We start from the raw sequence: 19,222 nt of genomic DNA on the forward strand, positions 1-19,222 counted from the left end.
AACATTCCTCCCTAGATGCTAAAACCTCCTGAACTGCAGGATGTAGAATGTCAAGAGACAGGAGGCAGACTCTGAGAAAGTCATTAGGTACAATCGCATAACACGCTACACCTGCCTCTACCCCTTCCTGTGTATTCTGGCTACAAAAAATAATAATAACTATAAATCGATTGTTTATTTAAAACCTCTATTACACTCGGTGTGCAATAACCTGACAGAGCTGAGTCATCGGTTGGTCACTCCACTGTTCTATAAAGTTGGTTATTTCTAAATAACAATACCTGACGAGTGAATTCCAAGGGCATCTCTTTCCTTAGCCAAGGATCATGTTGGGTGGGGTACTCTAACACCATATAATTAATGAAGTAAGTGCTCTGACAGTGGTCCTGGCAATTCCGGATTTTCAGACAGCTGGAAGCCTAGAGGATAAAAATCCCTCCAGGAGGGAAGGGGAGTCCATGACTACAGAAAAGCAGAAACGTAGATGTCTGATATGGGCTTCCCTGGTCGCTTAGTAGTAAAGAATCCGCCTGAAATGCAGGAGATGTGGGTTCAATCCCTGGGTGGGGAGGATGCCCCGGAGAAGGAAATGGCAACCCACTCCAGTATTCTTGCCTGGGAAATCCCATGGACAGAGGAGACTGGTGGGCTACAGTCCATTAAGTTGCAAGAGTCGGACACGACTGAGCGTCTGAACTACCACCACCAGTTGTCTGTTCTTCAGCCACCAGAGGCTTCCTTACTCAGGTTGCCAGGCAATCAGTCTCCCCAGGTGAAGGGGGGTCTGTGGCTGTGTCCACCCAGCTACAAAGGGACTTAACTGGCAAGGACACAGAAATCACCCGAGATGGACAGAACCAGCCTGAACAGGGCTCTATAGCAGGCCAGCCCATCATGTGGCAGTGAACTGATATCTTGGTGAGCAGACAGATATCAGAGCTAAGATTGGCTAGCAAGGAGTAACCAGATCCAGGTCCAACGGGCTGGGGATGTCAGACAAGGAGACAAGGGAACATGAGAGAAATTTCTACTTCAGGTAATAGAATCAACATGAGCTCCTCTCTAGGTGGATAATTTCTCAGTGTCAGTACTCCTGGGAGAAAGAGATGGGTAGGATCAAAGTGTTTCGGTCTCAAGGACCTTGCCCCTTCCCATCCATTCATTCACATTCAGCACCCGATTACCTGCTTTGTGCCAGGGAATGAATCAGCACAGAATCAGGACTGGTGGACAGTGCTGTGTTTAGAAAGGGAAATAGAAAAGAGTGGGCTATACAAGGTGACAGATTCTGCAACAGAGCTTGAAGACAAAATTAATGAGCCCAAAAGAGGGTAAGGAAAGGCTTCACAGAGGGAATATTTGAAGGCCTTGAAGAATGACTCAAAGCTCACCGAGAGAAAGCAAGTGAAGGCAGAGGAAACCGAATGCAGAGTGTGTGTTCAGATAACACAGAGGAGGCCAGTGTGGCTGGAGCTTGAGGGGCAAATGGAGATGGGAGACCAGGCTGCAGGATAAATCTGGCCCATTTGTGAAAGGCTTTGACCACCATTCCAGGGACCTTGGGCTTCATCTTGTGGATGGCAGGAAGGTAGATGAGGAAGCTCCCAAAGATTCCACAGCAAAGCAAAGCACTGGCATCTGATCTTGGGGGACAAGCTATTAGGCTGGCCAAAGAGTTTGTCCAGGGTTTTCTATTACACTATGTGGAAAAGCCTGAACGAACTTTTTGGCCAACGCAATATACTGTGACCTGTTTTCTTCTTTTTTCTGAGCTCATATTCTCTGTTAGCTTTCCATATGGCTTTGGGAACTTGGGCAAATCAAAGCATTTTAACCTTTTTAGGGTAAATAAAGATAAGATGCCTTGAACATTGTTAAATAACATTAAGGTTATGAACATTGTTACTTGGGCTCCTAAGGCCAGGCACAGTCCTGAAGGACCTCTGAAGTACGAAAGAGCACTTAAGGCAGGAAGAAAAACCGTTCCTCAGAATTAGCTCATCTCAGGAAAGAGAGGCCTAGGAAGCCGGTGACCTAGTTGTTTTATTCATTCATTTCTCCACCACCTCTTAAAGGCAAAGTGCCATTCTAGTCTAGCCAAAAACTGCTGTGTGATCACCTTAGGTAAGACATGTCCAGAGGCTTCCCTGGTGCCTCAGTCAGTAAAGAAGACACAGGAGACATGGGTTTGATCCCAGGTTTGGGAAGATCCCCTGAAGGAGGAAATGGCAACCCATTCCAGTATTGTTGCCTGGAGAATTCCACGCACAGAGGAGGTCCATGAGGTCCCTGGGGTCGCAAAGAGCTGGGCACGACTGAATAACTGAGCATACGGCACAAGGCAAGTCCAGTCTCCAGCCCCGCATGGCTGTTTTCTCAGCTGTAACATGAGGAGGTAGTACTTCAAATACGAAGTTTTGAGGCTTTTTAAAAAAAGTCTTAGAATCATCCTTTTCCAACAAAATCTTTGTTGTATACCCAGTTCCAGATCTCTCCTACCCTGAACCCTCTACCCTGCGCAGCTCCTGAGAGGCCTCCCAGGAAGCTTTTAAAGCTCAGCATTGTTGTTGTTGTTGTTGCTCAGTTGCCCAGTTGTATCCGGCTCTTTACAACCCCATGGACTGCAGCACGCCAGGCCTCCCTGTCCCCCACTGTCTCCCAGAGTCTGCCCAAGTTCATGTTCATTGCATTGGTGATGCCATCCAGCTGTCCTATCCTCTGAAGCCCTCTTCTTCTGCCCTTGATCTTTGCCAGTATCAGGGACTTTTCCAATGAGTTGTCTGTTCACATTAGATGACCAAAATACGGGAGTTTCAGCTTCAGCATCAGTCCTTCAAGTGAATATTCAGAGTTGATCTCAGCGGGGCAATTCCAAATCCAGCGCTCCCCAGAAAGGTAGCAGATGGATTTGTCGACCATCCCAACCACCCACATCCTCTCTTCTGACCCTGAAGGGACAAAGGAGAAACTTAGGGGTGTTTTGGAGGTGCTGGAAGCATGAAAGGTAGTATAGATGCTTTCTCCCCTATCCACCCAAGTGGTAAGTGGCCTCTTTTCCACCAGGAGCCCAGAGAGGCCAAACCCAAGGTCCCAGAGCCCACAGCAGAGAGAGCGAGGAAGAGAAGCTGATCTGAAGGGGGAATGAGAGACGGGAGTGTCTGTTCCACCTCCTTCCTAGCAGCTGCCTCCATAATCCCCAGCCCTCTCCCCCACCCCAGCCTCTGGCCGCCCACCTCTCCTCCACCCACCCATTCATCAGTAGGAGGGCAGAGTATCAGCACAGCCTTTCAGGGCCTGACAGGTCCTTTCTGGGTGTTCCCCACATGTAACCACTTAACCTCCAGCACAAAGGGCTAGGCTGAATGGGCCTGGAGCCGGTGGCTCGTGCAAAGGGGGGAGGCCTCAATAGGATTTGGGGAGCTGGGTGTATAAAGCGCTCTGCCCCAGCAGCCCTCAATGGAGAGGCTGGAGTCGGGGCATGTGCCGAGGGGAGGAGCCCGGCAGCTGCATCCCGCCCTTGAACAATGATTTATTCATTCTCCTGGCACACACAGAGAAAACAGGCTAGGGGAAACGTGGCCCCACAAATCGCCCTTGGCCTCAGCTGACTCCCGCAGCACTCAGGCAAGCACTGTGCCCCTCCCACTTGTAGTCTAAAGTCTGGAAGTAGCCTGGATGGGCCATTAGTAGCCTGAAGGTCAGGCAGATGTGTTTTTGGAATAGGTTCCACTCAAACTCACTCTCTGATAACTTCCTTGTCAGGTTTTCTTCATAGCTTGACCTGTCTCAGAACTGCCCCAGGGGAAGGGCTGAGAAAGAAGCAGGAAGTTGGGGAGCTCAGCCTGGGAAATAACTGCCCAATAATGGGAATGCAATAAAAGCTTGCTGGTATATAATGGCACCCTCTAGCCACATCTGGCTCCAATTCCTGGAAGAATCTTTGGAAGAACTTTGGGGAATAGGGAACTGAATGAAGGCAGGTAAGCAAAGATGCTAAAACTAGCAGATTTTTTTAAAAAATGTCAAGTGGGTGGTTTCAAGAAGCTAAATTGTGACGAGAATAAATTTGCTTTTGCCCTCTCACCTCCATAGCTCATGTCCCCAGAGCCAGTTCACACAGAAAAATCATCATAATAAATAAAACAAAAAAAATCAATAATGTTAGCAGAACAGGGAGAACCAGATTGAAGTGACCATCTTCAGACTGGCCCCTGGGCCCCCTGGCCCCAAGCTCATAATTACCTTGTCACACAGAAAATGAATCTATTGTGGATGGTGAGTGTGGAGAGGTGGGAAATCTTGGACAAGGCGGTTGTCAGCTGCAGGGGAGGGTCCACACTATGAAGACAAATTTGCCTTGGCACCGGGGTGGGAGGGGCTCGTGCTGAGACTGACAAAAGTAAGGCTTAGACAGTTTCCCAAAGTTGTCTTCCCTTAGCAAGGTGGGCATATGGAGGGAGGTCATCCTGCCTTATACTGAATGGGGGGTGGGGAGGGGGTGTAGTTGGAGGGAGATGGGGGGAAGACCCCAAGCCCACTTCACTGAGCCTCAGGAGGACAGGTTGCTATGCTGCTGCTGCCCTCTGGTGGATATATTCATAAAAAGGCTGCAGGGACACCTCCAACGGTGGAAATAGATGCTGGAAACTGCAATGGAGTCTGTCTTTTCCTGTCCTAAACCCTTGGCTTTAGATGGGGAAACAGTGGAAACAGTGTCAGACTTTATTTTGGGGGGCTCCAAAATCACTGTAGATGGTGATTGCAGCCATGAAATTAAAAGACGCTTACTCCTTGGAGGGAAGGTTAGGACCAACCTAGATAGCATATTCAAAAGCAGAGACATTACTTTGCCAACTAAGGTCCGTCTAGTCAAGGCTATTTTTCCAGTGGTCATGTATGGATGTGAGAGTTGGACTGTGAAGAAAGCTGAGCGCCAAAGAATTGATGCTTTTGAACTGTGGTGTTGGAGAAGACTCTTGAGAGTCCCTTGGACTGCAAGGAGATCCAACCAGTCCATTCTAAAGGAGATCAGTCCTGGGTGTTCTTTGGAAGGAATGATGCTAAAGCTGAAACTCCAGTACTTTGGCCACCTCATGCGAAGAGTTGACTCATTGGAAAAGACTCTGATGCTGGCAGGGATTGGGAGCAGGAGGAGAAGGGAACAGAGGATGAGATGGCTGGATGACATCACCAACTCAATGGACATGAATTTGAGTGAACTCCAGGAGTTGGTAATGGACAGGGAGGCCTGGCGTGCTGCGATTCATGGGGTTGCAAAGTCGGACACGACTGAGCGACTGAAATGAACTGAACTGAAAGCCTTGGCCACAGGACTAGCACAGTCATAGGCTGGATTCCTCAGAAGACGGACTTGGACAGTTTAGGATACAGATAGTTACTAAGAAGTGCCCTTGGGATCAAGGTCTGTGGAAGGGAGGGGCCAGCAGCTGAGCTACCATACAGGTGCATGATAGAGGCTCATGCACCTGAGGTAGACCCTTCAGGGAGCTCTGAAGCAAGAATGGGCCCTTTAGAATTGTCCTGAAATGAGCCAGCGTGGCCAGGGCTTTACACTTCTGTCATCGCTGGATGTGGGCTGTGCGGGAGAGGGATGTGAGTGTTGGGTGAGGTGTCCTCTGAAACTCTGAGGCGTTCTTCTGACTAAAGGCTGTCTGCAGCCAGGCCAGCAAGGCCTTCACTAAAGGGGATGGGATGGTACATCACGGGGTCTACTCCACATATTACAGAAACTCAGTAAATACGTGTTGAATGAATGGCAGGGTTAGATCATGCCTCAGGCTCCAGGCTCCACAGGACAGCCCCCCAAGCCTGTTATTCAAGCTCTTACACACTGACCTTTGGAAATGGTCAAGGGAGCCTTAATGCTCTGCTTCATGGATTCAAGCACTCATTGAGGATTCCTAGGTGCCGGGCTTGGAGGCAGACGCTTTATAAATTTCTCAAATTTTAATCCTCACAACTGCAGAGCTAGTATTAACTCAGATTATACAGATCAAGTTGTTAAGTGGCTTTCACAGTCCAGTGACGCTTTGAAAAATGACCCTCACAATGGGACAAGTGCTCTTGCTGCTGCCAAAGGTTCTTCAGGCCAGAAAGGATCTTGGCTGTTGTGTGTGCACGTGTGCATGCAGAGAGAGGACTCTGTGCTTTCAGACAGGACATTTCCTCTGTTGTAGCCTGGAGTCATGCCTCCAGAGCCTCCTACTTCAGCTCCTTCCTGATAATACTGCCCTATACTGTTGCTTGTAACAGAAAAAAGCTTTAAAAATTCCTAGCTGCAGCTACAGAACTAGTTCCATCCCGGGACATTTAATGGACAGACAAGCCTCAACTCCTAGTGTCCTTTATATATATATATATATATATATATATATATATATATATATATATATTGCTGAAGCAAGGAATACAACTTTATTTGGAAAGCTAGGTGTCCTAGAAGATGGCAGGCTAGTGCCCCAGCGTATCATCTTATCTAGGTCTGAATGCCAGTTTCTTTTATAGACAGAAGAGTAGGAAGTGAGGAAAGTGAAAGCGAAAGTGACATCACTCAGTCGTGTCCTACTCTGCGACTCCATGGACTGTAGCCTACCAGGCTCCTCTGTCCATGGGATTCTCCAGGCAAGGGTACTGGAGTGGGCTGCCATTTCCTTCTCCATATATTTTTTAAATATTTATTTATTTGGCTGCTTTGGGTCTTAGTTGTGGCACGCAGGGTCTTCATTGCGTCATGCAGGCTCTCTCGTTGCAGCCCATGGACTCTCTAATTTTGGCACTGGGCTCTTAGTTCCATGATCAGAGAGGAAACCCACATCCCCTGCATTGCAAGGCGGATTCTTTTTTAAAAAAATATTTATTTATTTGGCTGCACTGGGTCCTTAGTTGTGGCATGCTTTTAGTCTGGACATGTGGGATCTAGCTCCCTGAACAGGAATCAAACCCAGGCCCCCTGAATTGGGAGCGCCGAGTCTTAGCCACTGGACCATCAGGGAAGTCCCCCTCTAGTGTTCTTATCATCGTCAGAAAGTTATGAAAGGGTAAGCTCTTCCTCTAATGTCTAACTTCCATCCCTGCTATGATTGTTTTGGGATGCTAACACTGAAGGGACAAGAGGTAGACCAGGTTTCCGCTCCAGAAACCTCTCTGTACCTGAAACTCTGACTAACCCAGTGGATCTGTGGGAGGAGGCGAGGGCAGGAGAGCAGAAAGCTGTCAGCCGCTGTTCTGCTCCAAGCCCTGACATGTTCTCATCCTTGGCCAATTAAACCTTTCCACACTCCCAGCCACCAACGTCAAGATTTCAGTTTTCTCATTTAATTTGTAATCATAAAGAACTTGAAGAAAAAAGAGGGAGGAGGAGAGCTTGGATGTGATGGAGCAATTTCTAGGTCTGACTGCACAGACATAAAGTACTCTCAATACTCCTCACCCCCTCCCAAACACACACACACATACACACACATACATTCATACGCCTTTCCTCCTGGGCCCCCAGAACCTAATTTTTCACGTTTGGAAAACCCAGATGATTTTTGCCTGGGTCCATCTGGTTTTCCAAATAACCTGTCTTTTTGATAAATAACATAAGTTAAATTAGACAAGACAAAGAGAGGGGTGGGCAGTCAGTTATTTTCCTTCCTTCAGTCACTGAGGAAAAAAAGAGATGAGGACTGAAAAAGCCACAGGACTCTCTCAGTCCTGCTGCCGCACCTTCCACCCCTCGGACTGGGCCCAGTGACTCTCCAGCCAGGAGCTCAGAGCTGCCTCTTCACCCCCACCTCTACCCCACCAGCCATCAAGAATACCAGATTGTGGTTCCTTCTAAAGCGAAGGGAAAGAACCCCAGTGTCCAGCCCCACAGCTTCCTCCAATCACCCTTAGGCTGAAGCTGCTTCAAACCCCATTTTCCCATTATGTATCCCACCCCAGGGAAGAACTGGATCAATAAACTGAAAATGAAAAACCTTTCAGGTGAGAGAAGAGCAGAGAGAATGAGGGGATGGAAGGACATGGGTAGTACAGACCAGGATGATACAACCAGGTCTCAAAAGGCAGACCCTGAGGTGGCACGGGCTGTACACAAAGCTGCGCCTGTTTCCCCAGCTCACGGAGACTCCAGGCACACAAGCAGACCTCCAGCCCGACCCCTCTCAGGAGCCCCAGCGCAGAGCGAGGCACCACTGGGCCCCGGGCGAGGCCCGTGGGCTGGCAGCTACAGAGCTTTGGCAAGACTTGGCTTCTCCTTCCCACTCAGCTGGACGGTAATGAGCCCCACCTTCCCCTCAGCAGTGGGTCAGTCAGCATGAGCACAGCCTCTTAAACGTGCTCACTCATCTCACATTAATTGTACCTATGATCCCAACCATAACCCTGGGAGCTAAACCAGGCCAGTTCACTTTAGCTTCATTTTCCAGCTGAGGAAAATTCAGAATGACTTATTCCAGGGTCAGGCCATGTGTAAGCTGCAGAGGAAGGGCTTAAGATCTCACATAGCAACCACCTCTATCTGTTCTACCCCACATTAGAAAACAACCTTGCAGGCCATTCAGCTCCTGGCTCTTCACCACGAGCTCTTCCAGCCTTCAGATCATTCATTGCTCAATACATTTTTATGCTATGTGCCAGGCATGGTGCTACCTGAAACATACATTTTTTAAAAACACAATATATATGATCTCAGATTTCACAGAATTTAGTCTAATGCAGAAAGCAGATCTAAACAAACATTAAAGTGGTAAACTATGATAAAAGACCCAAAAGAAAAAAAACAAAACAGGAAACAGAGGTATTAAGAAAGAGGTGGTAATGGAAGCATCTCTGAAGAAGTTAGATTTAAGCTAACAGTGGACAAAGGAGGGTGGAAGCAAGGACCTATTGTACAGCACATGGACTTCTGCTCAATGCTATGTGGCAGCCTGGATGGGAAGGGGGTGTGGGGGAGAATGGATACATGTATGTTTGGCTGAGTCCCTTTGCATGCGTGCATGCTCAGTCACTTCAGTGATGTCCAGCTCTTTGCAACCCCATGGATCGTAGCTGCCAGGCTCCTCTGTCCATGGGGATTCTCCAGGCAAGAATACTGGAGTGGGTTGCCATGTCCTCCTTCCCAACCCAGGGATCGAACTGGTGTCTCAAGTCTCCTGCATTGGCAGGTGGGTTCTTTACTAGTGACACCTGAGTCCATTTGCTGTTCACCTGAAACTACCACATTGTTCATCAGCTATACCCCAATGCAAGATAAAAAGTAAAAAAAAAGACAGTGGAGAAAAGATCATTCCAGGAAAAGGGAAGGATACTTGGGAAGCCCCTGAAGCTGAGTGTAATGTGACTGGAGGGTGGGAGGCATGGTTATGTCATGGAGGGTCTTGTAGGCTATGGGGAACTTGAACTTAATTCTGAATGCATTGGAAGACACACGAAGGTTTTGAGTGAGGGATTGGCATCCTCTAATTTAATTATATATATGTTGCCCTTTGGCTGCTGTGCAGATTGGATGGAAAGGAGGCAAAAATATGAGTGGGGAGATCAGGAGGCTGCTGCCAACAGCTGGTAAGAAATTATGGAATCTTGGATCGGGGCATTGGCTATAGAGGTGACTCAAGATGTAGTGTGAAAGTAGAAATAACGGGACTTATAGTTTGATTATGGGAGTAAGGAAGCAGGGGTTGAGAATGACCTTCAGCCTGAGTGACTGGATATGTGGAGGTCTCCTTCACTGAAATGGAAAACATAGGAGGAAGAGCAGGTTTTTAGGAGATCACATTTTTAAAGATGTTAAGTTTGAGATGCTTATGAGACCACAGGCCTATGAGTGGTCCACAAAACATGATGCAGCTGATACTGGCAAATCTATATGCTTGAAGAGTAGCACCAGACACAATGCATCCACATACATCTTCCAACAAGCCTCACAGCAACTCTGAGACAGGCGTGAATGACTATTTTCATTTGACAGACATAAATGGCGGCTCTGGAAGGGGTAGTCTTTTTCATTCAACATTTACTGAGCAATACCGCATTCCAGGCCCCATGCCAGGCAGTGAGCAGGTAGAAGATATAGTCCGTCTCAGGAATGCTACAGTCAGAGTATCACAGTGAACTGAAAGTCGCTCAGTCGTGTCCAGCTCTTTGCGACACCATGGACTGTACAGTCCGTGGAATTCTCCAGGCCAGAATACTGGAGTGGGTAATCATTCCTTTCTCCTGGGGATCTTCCCAACTCAGGGATTGAACCCAGGTCTGCTGCATTGTAGGCGGATTTACCAGCTGAGCTGAGATCACAAAATTCCTCCCTCCCCAATATCCCCCCCCAAATACTTACCCTGTTCTTCAGTGTACAGACCTCAGGAGAGGAAGCCCCAAAAGTTATTAGATAGACCTCTGGGAGATAAAACCCTGAGACACCTGCTCTGAGCCATTAGAGATTCTTAAAGCAGGGTGAAGTTTGTAGAGAGGCAGTTGAGGATTTGCACAAAAAATTCTGAACACTTTGTCTCCACAGCACTCACGTGAGTATAACCTGATGCTTTATGGAAGAGACTCAAGAATGGTTTGTGCGGCTGTGGACTGAATTAATATTAGAATTAATGCTGTTTAAATCAAGTAAGTACCATGTGTTCCTACCCTAGTGTGTGGAACACGAAGTAAGACACTGAGCATCCCAATCTCCCAGACTCACAGGCTCTCATCTCTCCAAGCATGTAATCTCCAAGCTAGTGAAGCCGAGTCCTAGCAGGAGCACAGCACAGGCCCTGGGCTGTGCGGTTTCGTTAGAAGAGAGCTGAAGCTGATGGCTCAGTGCTCTGGGCACAGGGCATGTGGTCAGGTCACCACTCTCTACTTTACTCATACCAGGGTCAAAGCTTAGCTTGCCTTCTGACAGCTGTACTGGCAAGGAGAAAAGCAACGCAGAACTGAAGCTTCAACTTTCTGTCTCCAAAGAGTGCTTTCTTTTTGGAGCTTAGAATAGAAACCCTTTGCTCCCTAGATTTCTCAGGCACTGATTTTCTTATCCTTAGTGGTCAACTCCAAAATCCTCTTCTCCATCTCTCCCCCTCAAAAAAGGATATGGGAAAGGAAGAGGGGAGAAATATCCAGCCCTTTCCCCTAGTTCTGTGTTGCCCAGCAAGGGCTGCCAAGCCTTGGGCACTGTTTGGCGCACTCAAAGGGAGGGGCAATGATGATCACCTTGGACCCACAGTTGTCAATCAAAGGACTATAATATACATGTAAACTCTTCTCCCTGCACACCCAGACCACTTGGTAAGTTTACGTGATCAATCCACTGGAGTTGAGACGACACTGAGGGGACAACAGCAGTGCCTCTCACACCAGGCCCAGAGAGGCCTCCCCTGGGAGAGAGACACCCTAAAACACAATGCTCAACATTAGACAGGTTCTGACCCAAGCATGAGCGTTTAGTCTGGACACCAAATCGTGCCTTCAAGGCACTGGATTTATTGAAAAACTACATACATATTAAAACATCTTTATGTACATTTTCTGTTACAAGATTACAAATATACAAATGCAAATTCCATCAAAGTCAGCATCTTGTACATTAGAAACAACTGCAGAAAACCTATATCCTAATTCCATCAGTTAAGCTGGTATTCCTCAATCGCCAGTTAAAAAAAACTGGCATAGCTCACCCAGCTTCCCAAGTCCAGCTCACAACAGTGAAAGCAGAGTGTTTACATGGTACGCTTTTCCAAAGAAGCAGTGACGTTTGGTTCCGAGGGAGGAAAAAAATGTCTGTTTAAAATTCTGAGAGCCTCATGGTGGTTCAGCGAAAACTGGGACTGGTGGCAATCCTCTTAACAACATCTTGATGAAACTCCTCTCAAAATAATGACGATATTACTTCATTGTCCTCTGACAGGTCAGGGCAACATACTCAACCCAGCTGAATGCAATAAATAATGATTATATATAATTCTTCGGTCAGAATGAGAAGGAAGGTCCTTGAACGACAGTGTTTCAAATCGAAAATTGAAGTCCTAGAAGAGAGGTCTCTGCTCCACGGAATATCTAATGTGGGTGGCCACCGGGTGTAAACTTCTATCTTCATCCTCATACTCCAGAAAATTTGCTCTTTCTGACTTGGGTACCAGTTTGAGTCCTCATTATACAGGAAGCAAAGGTGATCTGGAGATTTGAGACTGTCTTGGGAAGGGCCAGAAAGGAAAACGGAAGGGGCATGACTTATGAAATAGCCCATCTGTTGATCCTTAGCTCCTCTAAGAAGTCTCTCTTTCATTGAGTCCTGGTCACCATCCTGCACATCGTAGGGGTGTGAAGGCATCATCTCAGTTTCAATATTCACTGCTTTCTGTAATTTTCTGTCCTGTCACACTTTTTCTTCCTCCAACTACCCCTTTCACCAAAAGGAATCAATCCAGGAAGTTGCTAGGGTAAAATGTCAAATATTTAATGGAGGACACCCAGGTATCCCATACGTTGCTGTTGTAAACACTACAGAATTGTTAGTGGCCAACCCAGGAAGTAATACTAAGAAAGAGATGTCCAGAGCCACACAGTGGAAAGAACTGGAATCTCCGTCCTCAATCTTAATGCACTGATCGTGAAGGAGGAGGGGATCATCCGCGTGAGCATCAATTCCAGCCTTCAGTGCCAGATACTCTCAACGGAGTCCCCACAGAAGGGCTGGCGCCCTCACAGAGCTAGCTTTCCAAGTAACGGAAGATGCTTTGCTTCGATTCTGAAGTGCTATCATCTGTTTTGAGGCGCTTAGGTGAAGTCGATGTCATTAAAGACGGACCCCTTCTTCGTACCTACAGAGCAGAGAAAAGAGACAAGAATCAACTCAAGACCTTTGTGCAGGCTGTGGTTCACTCATACTTAAGCTTCAATTAGCTCTTAAGCAGCTCATAGTTAAATCATGGATAATTAGGAAAAAAAGAAACTGAAAATTTCCAGGCAAGTCTCACAGCTGATTATACTTACTGGGGGTAGCAATCTCCTTGTACCTTACTGGGAATGCAAGATTAACACTATAGCATAAATCTTTAAGCCAGAAATACATATATATCTTCAATTCAATTCAATTCACTCATTCATTCACTCCGCTTTGGAGAGTCACCAAATCAGTTCTCAAGTTCCCTACCCGAGGCTTAGATGATTCCTTTGCTGCCTCAGCCTTGACAGGAGAAAGTGTATGGAAGACAAAGTTTCTAGAATTTCGGGGAGCACTGGGGTTGAGGTCAGAGAGGGCAGCCAGTTTCTGAAGCACAGCTTTGGGCTGGTTGAGCAGGGAGCCTGTCTTCAGCTGAGGAAAGAAAAGTCATCTGGTATCAAATTCCAAGTTCCAAGAAAGGAGAAGCCAGCTCCTCCCTGCACCCGCCAGGTATGGAGGGGACACATTTCCACCCTGCTCAAATACAAAAGAGATAGCAGGCTCCTTTGACACCTACTTCCATTTCCCACAGCCACCTCCCTCCCCGACGACGACGACGACGACGACGCGACGACGACGGGGACGGAGCATCCCCTTAGCCTGACTGAGACGACGACGATGCCGACGAGGACCACGGAGCATCCCCTCAGCCTGACTGAGGCCGGCTAACACTGCGAACCATGGCTTCAGGCAAACAAGGCCCCCAACCAACCTGGCTGTCGCTGCCCGGTCTGATGGCTTCGAAAGGGTTTCTGAATAGAGACTTTGATTCTTGAATGACCGCAGTGTGACTGACTGAAAAGAGAAGACAGAAAGAGGCCTGCTCTGGGCAAAACTGGGTAGAATTACTTTTAAATCTAGACAAACTAACAGGCCCTTAACTAAACTAATAAACTGAGGCCAGAGGAACTCTGATTATTTTATAATCATGATTTGAAAGTATAGTAAGTGGTTAAGACAGACAATTCAGCTAAACTTATTGTCTAATTATCAGTAATAATAAGAAAAAACAACAGTGGTAAGACAAATTCCAGCTGTAACACTTAGGTATGTAATCCTGAGCGACTAAACAAAGAAGCCAGAATTCACTCCTCTGAGCTGCCTTACAGGGCTTCCCAGGTGGTGCTAGTGGTAAAGAACCCGCCTGCCCATGCAGGAGACTTAAGAGATGCGGGTTTGATCCCTGCATTGGGAAGATCCTCTGGAGGAGGGTATGGGAACCCACTCCAGTATTCTTGCCTGGAGAATACCATGGACAGAGGAGCCTGGCAGGCTACAGTCAATGGGGTCACAAAGAGCTAGACACGAATGAAGCAACTTAGCATGCACACATGCACAAGCTGCCTTAGAACATAAAGCAAAACCAGCTATATACACTCTCTACTACAATATCTACTGTCCAATAGAATTAGATTGAAAGAACATTGTCTCTCCCCATCCAAGGGGCCCCTTTAAGATAATATTAGACACAGGTCCATGACTAAGCTGCAACAGCCTCTGAAGGCTGGAGTCACCTCCAAGGCTCCAGCACCAACAATCCAGGGGGACAGCCCCTGTGAAGGGCTAAGAGCTCACCATTCTTCTGCAGAGCTTTGGCTGTAACCTTCTTGGCCAGCATCATAAACTGACTGTCTTCCCCAATTTCTTCTTCATCTTCAGCTGCAATTTTCCCCTGCTGTGCCTGAAAATAAAAATCAGACAGCATTAACAGAAGCCCATGCTTCCACCAAAGACCCAAAGAATTAGCATAGCCTGGAAGCTAGAGTACTTGGGATAACATTTGTTTTCCTTTTTGCTACCCTCTGTTGCTTCAGACAAATAATTTAAAAAAAAAAGTATTTTGGACAAAAACATGAATACAACTGCCCGTGGTAATCTTTTCAAAGCACAAAAGAAAATTCAAGGATTAAAAGAGACAGCAATACACTGCCCAAGGTTTTGACAACTATCATGACAAGCTGGGTGACTGAGATGACCCTCCTATCTAGGGTTGGAATAGGCGAATCTCTTGCAGGCTTCCTACATGGTCCCGAAGCCACTGCTCTCGTTCAATTCGCTCCTTTCTCCATCTGGCTTCCGTCTCGTCAAGCTGTTCTTCAATCTGATCATCATCAGAGTCTCTGTGGAACAAGTCCATCTGGGAAGCATCATCTAAAGCAAAGAGTTAAGGCAATTAGCATTTTGCAATCCCCACAAGAGAGGGTGTCTGGACAGACACTAGTGAACCCTGTTCATTTACAGTATACTGACACAGCTTTTCCCATCCACTAATGGAAAATAAAGGTCAAGGCCAGGTCCTCCACAACTGTCTGCTATAGTTTTGACCTCCTCTTGCCGGCTTAAATTGGACAAACGTGGACCTTGTACCATTTGCTTCTAAAGGCAATGATCAAGATACCTATGTTTTTCCATCGGAATCTCCTCATTCGTCCAGGACCATCGCTGTGCAGGTCCCCATCAGCAAGGTACCTTTCTTGGTACAAACGTAGCTGGCGCTTATCATCATCTAACATTGTTTTCCTACGACAGGAGAAATATGGTGTTCAAAGCCAGGGCCACTCTGGCTGGTTATAGGGCCTGCCTTAAGATGCAGTCCACTGCTCAGAAGAGTTTGTTGGGATACTGACATGTGTATTTTCTTGACTTGACTCTGCAGTTCCTCATCAGAAGGAAGTACTTCATCAATCACATCCTCTTCATATTCATCAAGCTCTTCCCCATCATACTCGTCTTCGCTTCCCACGTCACTGCCTGACACCTCTGCCTCGTCCTCCAGGTATTTCTTTAATCTCCTGGAAAACAACAGTGAAAATTGGAAAATACAACAATGAATATATGCACAGTAATGACAAAAGCAGAACACACAGCCACCTCTAATAACAAGCATAAATTAATAATAATAATACATTTGTATAATACTTAAAAGCCTGTTATTTAATATCTACTTTGTGCCAATAACTGTGCTTTGGGGCATTACTGCATTATCTCAGGGAGGGGGTATTATTATTGTTCCTTTTGATTTACAGTTGAAGGAACTAAAACTCAGAGAGTAAACAACTTACTGATGGCTACACAGCTGCGAGGCAGCAGAGTCTGGATTCAACCTAGGCTGGTGACTCTAAAGCCAGAACTCTCAATCTCCTCTATATATTTGAGACATACCTGTCAGAAGGTTCATACTATTTTGTTTTGCATTTAAGCTTACCAGCTTCAGGAGATAGACTAGAGATAGTATGGTATGGAAAGGTAATAGACTGGGGTCTTCCTGCTGCCGCTGCTGCTAAGTCGCTTCAGTCGTGTCCGACTCTGTGCGACCCCATAGACGGCAGCCCACAGGCTCCCCCATCCCTGGGATTCTCCAGGCAAGAACACTGGAGTGGGCTGCCATTTCCTTCTCCAATGCATGAAAGTGGAAAGTGAAAGTGAAGTCGCTCAGTCATGCCTGACTCTTCGCAACCCCATGGACTGCAGCCCACCAGGCTCCTCCGTCCATGGGGGGTCTTCCTACAGCCTGCCAAATCTTGACCCACAAGTTACAGGTGTGACTGAGGCTCATTTGTTGCTGTTTAGTCACTCAGTTGTGTCCAACTCTTTGTGACCCCATGGACTGCAGTGCACCAGGCTTCCCTGTTCTTCACTGTCTCTGGGGGATTGCTCCGACTCATGTCCACTGAGTCAGTGATGTCATCCAACCATCTCATCCTGTCGCTCCCTCCTCTTCTTGCCCTCAATCTTTCCCAGGGTCAAGGTCTTTTCCAATGAGTCAGCTGCTCCCCTCAAGTGGCCAAAGTATTGGAGCTTCAGCTTTAGCATCAGTCCTTCCAGTGACTATTTAGGCTCAGTTCAGTCAGTTCAGTTCAGTCACTCAGTCGTGTCTGACTCTTTGCGACCCCATGAATCGCAGCACGCCAGGCCTCCCTGTCCATCACCAACTCTCGGAGTTCACTCAAACTCATGTCCATTGAGTCGGTGATGCCATCCAGCCATCTCATTCTCTGTCGTCCCCTTTTCCTCCTCCCCTCAATCCCTCCCAGCATTAGAGTCTTTTCCAATGAGTCAGCTCTTCGCATAAGGTGGCCAAAGTACTGGAGTTTCAGCTTTAGCATCAGTCCTTCCAAAGAACACCCAGGACTGATCGCCTTTGGAATGGACTGGTTGGATCTCCTTGCAGTCCAAGGGACTCTCAGGAGTCTTCTCCAACACCACAGTTCAAAAGCATCAATTCTTCGGCACTCAGCCTTCTTCACAGTCCAACTCTCACATCCATACAGGACCACTGGAAAAACCATAGCCTTGACTAGACGGACCTTAGTTGGCAAAGTAATGTCTCTGCTTTTGAATATGCTGTCTAGGTTGGTCATCACTTTCCTTCCAAGGAGTAAGCATCCTTTAGTTTCAGTTAGTGGTAATCAGAACCACCACAGGTTAGTTTTTCTGACTTCAGGTCATACTGAAAACAAATCTACTGTCACCTTGAGTTCAAATTGCTGTTATCTATGGTCGGGAATGGCAGAAGCTTGATGGCTTTCTGAAAGGTGACTTTTATCAAAGACTTGCATTATTATTTTAAAGCTGAGTTCCTCTAAATCCTAGGGTTCCTGAGGAATTCCTTCAGGGGCTAAAAGCCACCAAGCTCCTCAATCTTCCTATCTAACCCTCTTTGAGCAGCTCAACTTTTAGCTGCCATTCTTCATAAGACTTCATTTGAACAAAGGACACTATAGTTAAACCAGGTTTAAGAACCACTGCCTTAGAAAAAAATCTATAGATGACCCAAAGCTGTATGAGATGGTTAATTTGACAGGTGACAAATTAGAATCCAAAACTGATCTCAGCAGAATGGAATGATGGGCTAAACACAACAAAATAAATCTAATAAGGATCAATATGAAGCCCTATATTTGAAATCTAAAAGTCATCCACATACAATAAAACGTGAAATATCTATTAAAACGGTTTTTATACAATTTTCAATATCATGGAAAAATATTTACAGATATAGTAAGTGGTAAAAAAAGTAAGATGCAAAACTGTATATATAAAAAAAGCTTTACAGATCTCAACCATGTGAAAATATATGCCTAACAAAGGCAATAATAACCACTACCACTGCTTTCACAAATACTCTGAATGGTGGACATGGGTGCCTTATCTTTCTGTATTCTTTTAAATATTCTAAAATAAATGGCTTACTTTCATAATCAAAACAACAAAATATTAAAAAAAATTAACGGTGGGTCATTTGCCTGAAAATAGGATGAGGAAGACCTGGAATGCTGGTAATTCAAAGGAAAAAAGACATGCGGAATTTTAATCATCTACTGGATCCTCAGGCTCTCCAGTGACTTAGTTCTTATGCTTACTGGTTACTTTATAAGTAGTAGGCAACCAGAGCAAGGGATGTGGTTGCACCACCACACACGGCAGTAGTCAGACCACACCTGAAGATAAAGAGAGAATCCACATATGTGAAGAGTCTGGAAGCAACGTCATGTGAGAAACAGCTGAAGAACTAGGGATGTTTAGTACAGAAATCACTTGAAGAGGATGTGACTGTCTTTGAATACTCAAAAGATATCATGTAAATGGATGTTATTCAATCTGTGTTAACCACAAAAAGCAAAAATAGAACCAGTAAATGTAGGTAAAATGGTGGTGGCAAGCTACAGCTCAACTGTCAGGAGAACTTTCTTGCAACGAAAGGAAGGGCTGTAACACCTACATTTGCCGTTTTGACTTCTCCGACTGCTGCAGGAGGTCTTCCTCATCCTCATCTTCATGGTCTTCTGGGGTCAGATCCTCCTTGTCAGAATCACTGTGCTCATCCTGCAAAATCATACAGCATCACAGGCAAAGCTACACAGCATAAAATGCGTCCTCAACTAAGACAGGATTCAGAAACTTCTGCCCAAACATTTCAGTCTAGGAAATTGCTTTTGATAACATGCCAAACAGACTTCTCAAGAATTCAAACTACCAAACAAACAAAACTCCCCAGCAGCTATACACGGAGTTCAGTTATGATTACTTTGTTCCCTTCAAACTCACCTCATCACTATCAAACTCATTATCATTTGGGACAAGCCGAAAGTCTCCAAATTCCTCCTCTTCACCTTCTTCTTCCCTAAGACACAAATCAACAAATCCATACACAAGTTGTTGAAAGCCAACTATAAGCAGTCAGCCAACTTAGGGACCGAAAATATCTTATAGCCCCAAGAATCTCTTCAAAAACAGGAAACAAGATATCTTGCCTTTCAAAAAAAAATTTTTTTTTTCAAACTG

General features: G+C 46.2%; 1 protein-coding gene across 3 annotated transcripts in view; it reads right to left on the reverse strand.

Annotated features, from left to right (window-relative positions):
- Positions 1–11,437: 11,437 nt before the first annotated feature.
- The window catches only part of CLSPN (claspin), a 28,374-nt gene continuing 20,589 nt past the window's right edge, over positions 11,438–19,222 (reverse strand). For 2 of the 3 annotated variants that reach the window (XM_069586321.1, XM_069586316.1), the window contains exons 17-25: positions 18,986–19,061; positions 18,660–18,763; positions 15,565–15,729; positions 15,336–15,457; positions 14,961–15,088; positions 14,513–14,618; positions 13,650–13,732; positions 13,148–13,309; positions 11,438–12,815 (exon numbers count right to left, since the gene is read on the reverse strand). In XM_069586321.1, coding sequence (XP_069442422.1) covers positions 12,705–12,815; positions 13,148–13,309; positions 13,650–13,732; positions 14,513–14,618; positions 14,961–15,088; positions 15,336–15,457; positions 15,565–15,729; positions 18,660–18,763; positions 18,986–19,061 — 1,057 coding nt within the window. In that variant the 3' untranslated portion in view covers positions 11,438–12,704. Of the gene's footprint in view, positions 12,816–13,147; positions 13,310–13,454; positions 13,733–14,512; positions 14,619–14,960; positions 15,089–15,335; positions 15,458–15,564; positions 15,730–18,659; positions 18,764–18,985; positions 19,062–19,222 lie in introns of all 3 variants that reach the window. The other variant, XR_011256260.1, reaches the window with a different exon arrangement.

This window comes from Ovis canadensis, chromosome 1 (genome assembly GCF_042477335.2).
Source record: "Ovis canadensis isolate MfBH-ARS-UI-01 breed Bighorn chromosome 1, ARS-UI_OviCan_v2, whole genome shotgun sequence".
NCBI lineage: Eukaryota > Metazoa > Chordata > Mammalia > Artiodactyla > Bovidae > Ovis > Ovis canadensis.